Source organism: Chenopodium quinoa, unplaced genomic scaffold, assembly GCF_001683475.1.
Source record: "Chenopodium quinoa cultivar QQ74 unplaced genomic scaffold, ASM168347v1, whole genome shotgun sequence".
NCBI lineage: Eukaryota > Viridiplantae > Streptophyta > Magnoliopsida > Caryophyllales > Amaranthaceae > Chenopodium > Chenopodium quinoa.
The window spans coordinates 1,034,801-1,042,683 of record NW_018743206.1 but is presented as its reverse complement, the minus strand read 5'-3'; the positions used below and the strand labels follow the sequence as shown (position 1 = coordinate 1,042,683).

The following is a 7,883-nucleotide window of genomic DNA, read 5'->3' as shown; positions in this document are numbered from 1 at the left end:
ACATAAACAAGTAATTTCATGGCATAAAACTTGATAAACAAAGCAAATTGAGCATCATAAGTTTCGAATTTTCATGAAATTCGTGAATGAACATGCCAATAATTCATAAAAACCGGTGTGAGTTGGAGGAAAACTTACATAGATCAGGAATATGGATGAGAAGAGCTTTTATTTGCAACAAATTTGAGCGAATTCAGTTGAGAAACGAATGAGCAACGATCAATTGAAGTTTCAACTTCTTTCGAGCAGCGTTCGCAACAAACCAGAGCACGAAATGAACTGAAAACGGGAATTTAAAGTGATTCCCGTGCTGGCTCCAATCCCTAGGAATTGGCGTCACATTCTGTTCTTGGCGCCAGACGCCAATTTCAGCGCATGGCGCTAATGCCATAAGACTGGCGCTGATTGATTTTCAGCGACGCCAAAGCAGCCAGCCACCTGCTGGGGTTGTGCTAGCTTTCTGCAACATATTTTGGGTTCCTTGGTACGCCAGTTAGCCCCTCTAAGCAATTTGACATGATTAGGTAATTGGCTTGATTACATAAAGTGATCGACCTGATGAAAAGATCGACCTAAGCATTGGCTCATTAGCAAAAGGCACAGACATACAGGTTCATTAGAAAAAGGCACCGACATACATGTTCAAGAGCAAAGAGCGCCGACGTACAGGCATAGCAAAAGCAAAGTTCAGGCGAACTTTTAAGGATGGACAGGCGTAGATCTTCGTTATTTTCCTTTGGGAGATTATCGCATCAAATGAGGATGACTTCAAGAGAAGATGTCTTCGACATCATTCCCTAGCTTTCGGAAAGTTGTCACAAACAACTGAAGGTAATTGCATGGAAGATGATCATAATGCGGATGAGAATTATTTCAAGAGAAATAATTTCCAATGATATTCCCTTGGACATGGAATATTATCACAGCGGAGAAGGTAGTTTAAGGCGAAGCAATCTTCTAATTGAAAGCAGTTACAAGGCGTAGCGATTTTCAGGCGGGATGGCATTCTCTAGCTTGCAGGAGGTCGTCAAAAAAACAGCAACAACAACAACAACAATCGGTTACTTTCAGAGACGTGTGCTCGACGGTGCAAGATACGCGTTTCTTAACTCTTCTATCTGTTTAACTAATGCTTGTTTTGCAGGTATCGGCGTTATAAGATTGATTTAGGATCGCAGAACGTTCTGAATCATTCTCTGTCCCTATCGATACTTTGGCTTTCGTTTTCGAAACTTGCGTTTCTCCAAACTCAGTCAAAGTAGGGGCTTCTGTAGACACCCATTTGTGTCTCCCCAAAACCAAACCCAGTGATGAGTGTCTTTCACGTTGAATCATAATCGAATGAAACGAAAGTGTGGAAAGGTCTAGTGTTGCGGAATGTTTTATTTCTTTTCTTTTCTTTTCTCCCTGTTTTTGAAAACTTTATTTTAAGAAAACAGCCAATCCAGTTTGGTTGGTCCATGATATGGGTCTAATAGTGGTGTAGTTGGATGGGGTTTGCAAAGACCTTTCCAACGATATATTATAAGCCTTATTCCGATGAATATTGAGGAATTTATGGCCAATTTACTAAACTGGGCCCGGTTTGAGCTTTAAGTACGGCCCAATGATCTAGGGTAGGGCCTAATATGATTTATCATTCCTAATCTAATTAGGAATGGTTTTGGTCTTCTAGAACATTCTAGAAGGTTTTATCATTCTTAATTCAATTAGGATTCTTCAGAGTTTTAATTAGATCAAATAGCATTTTCGACTGAAATTATATTATTTTATCATCCAGTACGGGAAATTTATCAAATTTTCGAAAACGCGTTGAAATTTAATTTGGCGTCAAACCCCAGGCCTTGGCGCCTGGAATCAAGATTGGCGCTAGACGCCAGCCATTGGCGTCTGGCGCTAGCCACTGGTCCTGGCGCCAATAAGCCAGGGCTGGCGCCAAGGTGATTTTGTGGTCTTCAGACTCTGTTTTGATAAATTATCTTTTTTGGATGATTTTCTCTATAAATATCGTATCACAAACTCCGGTTTCATTCATCAACAATTACTTTATGATTCACCAATTCTCTTTATTCTTAAGTTTTCATCAACTCTCTTCATTCATTAACTCTCTTCATTCATCTACATCATTCATTCATCAATTTTCAATAACATTAATCTTTTAGCATTCTTTTTTAAAACTTTACTTTTTCATACAAAATTTCGCATTCGCAAGATCTTGATACGTCTAGCCATATTCGAAGTTGCCTTCGCCCTAGACGTGAAAGGTTTTAATTTCTGAGGGTTTGGTCCCAAATCTCTATTTCAATTATTTAATTTAATTGCTTTGTTTGATTATTATCTTTCCTTGAAGTTACTAACGTGTGTATTTTGTTATTAGAAAGAGGTACGAGGCATCCAAGTAAGTACTTTAATGGTTTAATTGATATTATGATGTAGATATCATGTTTGTATTGTTATTATGATATTCCTAGTATCATGTCTAGGGTATTTTTAATATTAAATATGATTCCTGTGATGCTTCCTATACTCTTCCTAATATTTATGATTATTATGATTATGATTAATATTATTGTTATTAATGATGTTGATTATTTATTATGTTGCTTGATATGTATTATATTATATATTGTTATTGCTTGATCACCTTTTATTGCATGTTTAAAGGGAATTGGTACTTGCAATCACGCTTGATAAGATAATTTAATAATCTTGTTAGGGTTAACTGTGATTATAATTCAAGTGATCGCCAATAATAGTTTATTTGTGCATTAAATTCAACCAACATAGATAAACAGGTTTAGGGTTAATCCTATTGATTGTATGTTAGCCAGAAAGCGCACATAAATACGATCAGAATAAAGTAGAGGCCTATTATTAGGGCAGGTTCAATCTCTTTTAGGTTGAATTTGTACCATCATCCCCAAACCCTTATTTGGTTCATGACCTTATGGAGTTAACGATCTCTTGGATTGTTAAGGGGTGTAACCTTCATCCTATGAACGGTTTACAAGTTCCTTAAAAACTTGTTGGCGACTCTTTTGCTCTATCTTCTTCCCTTTTGGACGCCACCGTACTTTAGTGTATGATCACAGTGGGGTTCAATCTAGTGGGATTTTAAAGGCTTGAAATTATTCCCTACACCACGGCGATGCCAAACCAACCCTAATCTAATTAGCACTTCAAGACCAGAAAATTAAGTCATAAAAAACACCTTGAAAAATATTATGATTTTAAAAATAAATGAGTGTGGCTCCGATACCGCTGTTGGGGTTTGGTAAGTCCAACTTACCGCGGAAACAACCCCAACCCAAAGAACCACTCGCAATAATAAAACCATAAATCATAAATAAATTAATCACAAGATTAGGACAAGATAATTACCTTTGGAGCGAGCTATGCCCAAACGAAACGGGCTCTTACTTCGAACGAAAGCCTCGAAAATATGACGGCCTCCTACGATAGTCCACCCACAACCTGACCACCGAAAATGGTCCAATGCCTTAGAGTTAGCAAGGCCGACCAAAAACCCGAGTGATTAATGAGTTTCATGGTTTTCATAATGGTGATGGCTTTTTCAACTCTCACTCAAGTGATTTTCCCAATACCCCAACTTGGGTATTTATAGGGAAAATAAGAGAGTGAAAAATGTCTCCCATCAATGTGGGACAATTTGATTTTTCCATTTTATTTTAAAGCTAAAATAAAATTAATATTCAAACTAGTAATAAATCAACAAGTGGCAAGCTCATGTGAGAGGTTAGGTGAGGACCATTTGGAGGAGAGGGGGACCAAACTTACTCCCCACTCCCTCTCCAAAAACCGGCTAACACACTCTTTCAACCTCCTATCAATTCGCGCCACGTGGCACCCACACTTGGGCACCAAGACACCAAACGTGGGCTGCCTTGTCGCGGCTGCCCTGTAGGCCCAGCACAAGCGTGCAAGCTGCTAGCTCTGCTAGCCAACAAGCCCAGCAGCTTGTGCGAGCTGCTCGTGCTCTCACCCAGCGAGCCACGCATCAAAGATGCGGGCTGCTGCTGAGAGCTGCTGCTCGCCTTGCGCCTTGGCCCAGCATTGCTACGGTTTGGCGTGGCTAGCCTTGCGATGCTAGCATTGGTGCACTAGCACGCACCAGCCAGCCTAGGCTCGGCTTGGTGCGCATGTTAGCCACCATGCTGTGTCATGTGCCCCTAGCACTCGGTTTGCTCGGGGCGTCCTGATGCTAGGGGTATTTTGGTCTTTGTTGATTTATTATTATTTTCATGTCTCGTCTTTTACTATTTTTCAACTCGACTTCCGACGTTCGGTTTCGACGCTCTAAGCTCGAATTCCCGACGTCTAAACATTAATTACTCGGTTGAATTATTAATTAATTCATAATTAATTAGTCGCTTCGGTTCGTTAGTTGCTTGGGTGTGACCCGAAGGGTTCAGTCAAGATTAAGTTGTTATATTAATTATGCATTAATATTACTGATCGAAAGCGGCCTCCACCCAGGCATTCCGATCACTTGAACTTACTGAATATATTGGCTTTTTAATAATTCTGAACCCACTAACGGAATAGTACACTTGTTCGAAGGACACCATTCCTTTTAGAACGTCACACCAGCTACCTCAGACGATGAGAAAGTTGAGGAGGAGGCGGACGGAGCTAAGGGCGAAGAGGAGAACAAGGAAGAGCCCGTTGATGATACATCCGTCCTCTTCTCCGAGGATCCCGTCCAAGGCCAAGATCCGGCTAAATAGAGCCCAGGTCCTCCTCCGGCCGTCCCCTGATTTTAACTTTTCAATTATCTGATTTTGTTGAACAATTTTTCTTTTTATTTAGTGCCACCTTTTTGAGCGATTTTGTAAGATATTTTTCCGCATTTTGAGCGGTTTTGATTAATGCAAGTTTTGCCGCCTTCTGAGCGGTTTTCCATTGCATCTATTTCGTAATTAGTAAATTTTGCGCATTTTTACATTTTTACGCTTTTGTACGATGGGGGCGCTTTCGTACGATGGGGGGGGGGGAGGGGTACGCCCCTTTATTCGGCGTTCTCCTAGTCCATATTCTAAATTGTTTGATTGACTTGGAAGTTTTTATACCTCCAAGGGTTTGACTACTACCAAGTTAATCAAATCATATTAATGATTGCCGTTAGTCTAGGTGAAGCGCCGAATCAATTACTATTGCGGCCGTATTACAGGACTCATATGAGCCATCCGTTGAATTTATCGCTCGGACATACTTAAGAAATTTCAAGTAATATCTCAACTCTAAAATTTTTTAAGTTTGGCAGGGCTATTTTGCCTAGGTATGCCCTTGCCCCCAATTAAGGAGGTAAATATCCTTGACTGATTTAGGGTACCTTGTGTCTTGTCTCCGTTCGTCCCAATGGGAGACGAACGTTTGTCTGTACTTATCTTGAATAATTTCGTCTGGCTTTAATAAGCCGTGTTGTTATATTGCAAGCAACATTGTTATGGTTTTTACTCGTCCATTTGTTCATTTAACTGAGACATACACATGCAAAAATAATAACTCAATAAGTTAACAATGCCCGACTTACATTAATTTTGTCAAGTTTATATTGTTGGGCAGTAGGACTTTAATAACAAGGCTCGATCATCAAGACCTAGATGTATATATAGATTTTTGGCTAAGTACAAAGACTTCTAAACATAGTATTTTTTGATATTGTCCGTGTCCCATGTACGCGGAATTGGACGGCCGTTCAAGGCTTCGAGACGGTAAGTACCATCTCAGACTTCTTCACTGATTCGATATGGCCCTTCCCAGTTTGGGGTCAACTTGCCATCTTCATTTGCTCGGCCTACAACCTCTATCTTTCTCAGCACCAGATCTCCCATTTTTAGCGGACACTTTAACACTCGGCGATTATATGCCCTTGTCATCCTCAAGCGATAAATTTTGTGCCTAAGCGCCGCATTTCCCATGGCCTCTGTAAGAAAGTTCAGGGCGGTCTTCATGGCCTCCCAATTGGCCGTTTCATCATATAACATCACCCTGAGAGTAGGCTCGTACATCTCAATTGGGAGAACTGCCTCAGCACCACAGACCAAGAAGAATGGGTTTTCTCCTGTGGAACTCTTTGTTGTTGTTCGTATGGACCATAATACATTGACCAGCTCGTCAACCCATAGGCCTCTTGCTTTTTCAAGCTTGCGCTTGATACCATTGGAGATCAACTTGTTATAGGCTTCTACCTGGCCGTTGGCTTGTGGTCGGTCGACTGAGGCAAAGCAATGAGCTATGCTCTGGTCTCCCAACCATTACTTGAGCTGAGGCGTTTCGAACTGGGGTCCATTGTCAAACGACATTGACTGAGGTACACCAAAGCGAGTAATTATGATTTTCCATAATGACCCCTTTCAAGGGTAATACACTTCAGGTATGACTTCACAAAAGCATTCTTAAACAACTCCCCTTGCTTCATTTCAAACCAGGCCGCCCTCTTTTTCATCAGCCAGCTCTCCTTGGGATCGGCCCGGAGCAATCCATCCCTTAAATAGGAAATGGTTCCGTCCATCCAAGTAGAGCTTCTATTAATGATTTGTACTGGCTCGATATCAATACTCCTCTTTTCTTGTAATTCCCAAAACACTGATCTAGGAGTATCACATGATGCCGAGGATGCTAATTTGGAGACGGCGTCCGCCTGATGATTAGACGAACGAGGAACTTGTTGCAGAGAAAAATGCTCTAGGCCCTTGGCCTCCTCTTTGAATATCTTCAAGTATTTCATCATGGCCGGCTCCCTTGCCTCAAAGTCACCATTCACATGGCCGACTACCAGCAGGAAGTCCGAGCTCACATCCACTTTTGTTGCTCTTGCCGCCTTACACATTCTAAGGCCGACCAGGAGGGCTTCATACTCGGCCTCGCTGTTAGAGGCTTGAAACTGAAATCTCAACGCATACTCAAATTTATCTCCCTCAGGAGATTGAAAAATAATTCCAGCGCTGCATCCGATCGCTGTTGCACTACCATCTACAGACACCTTCCAGATCTGGTCTCCGGCCGGCTATAAATCTGGCCGTGTCATCTCAGCCAAGAAATCAGCAAAGGCCTGCCCCTTTATGGCTTTTCTTGGCTTGAAAGTGATGTCGAAGCCTCTCTGTTCTGAAGCCCACTTAAGCATGCGTCCACTTGCTTCTAAAGTTGCAAATGGCTTCTTGAGTGGTTGATCAGTATACACCACTATTGAATGCGCCAGGAAATACGGCCGCAGCTTTTAAGATGCCATGTACAGCGCTAGCCCAAAATTTTCAACAGGGGGTACCTAAGCTCGGCATTGTGCAGCACATGGCTGATAAAGTAGACCGGATCTGGTGGCCGTCCCGTTTAACAAGCAGAACGACACTTAAGGAATGCTTTGAGATAGCGAGATAGATGTACAACTTCTCATCCTTGAGCGGACTGACGAGCCGAGGCAATGTATGTAGATGACTTTTTAACTGTACGAATGCTTCCTTTGCCTCCTCCGTCCACTAAAAAATAGCTTTCTTTTTTATGGTCTGAATAAAGTATCGGCATTTGTCCCCTGATTTTGACAGAAACTGACCGAGTGCTGCCAAATAGCCGGTCAGTCTTTGCACTTCTTTAATTGTTCTTGGAGACTTCATGTCCAAGACATCTTGAATTTTTCCAAGGTTAGCCTCAATTCCACGTTGATCAATTAAAAATCCGAGGAATTTACCTGACTCAACACCAAAGACATATTTCTTCGGGTTTAATATCATCTTATGCCGCCTGAGTTTGGTAAATGTTTCTCGTAGATCCTTCATATGGTCGGCCGGCTCTTTTTACTTGACAATCATGTCATCAATGTATGCCTCCATATTCCGGCCGAGATGATCTCTAAAGACTGTGTTGAC

General features: G+C 41.6%; 1 protein-coding gene across 1 annotated transcript; it reads right to left on the bottom strand.

The window, feature by feature from the left end:
• Window positions 1–5,747: 5,747 nt before the first annotated feature.
• Window positions 5,748–7,748, bottom strand: LOC110734083. Its single transcript, XM_021914144.1, has 2 exons — window positions 7,571–7,748; window positions 5,748–6,238 (listed from the first exon to the last, which is right to left on the bottom strand). Exons 1-2 carry the CDS (start codon window positions 7,746–7,748, stop codon window positions 5,748–5,750), a joined length of 669 nt encoding a protein of 222 aa, XP_021769836.1.
• Window positions 7,749–7,883: the final 135 nt, after the last annotated feature.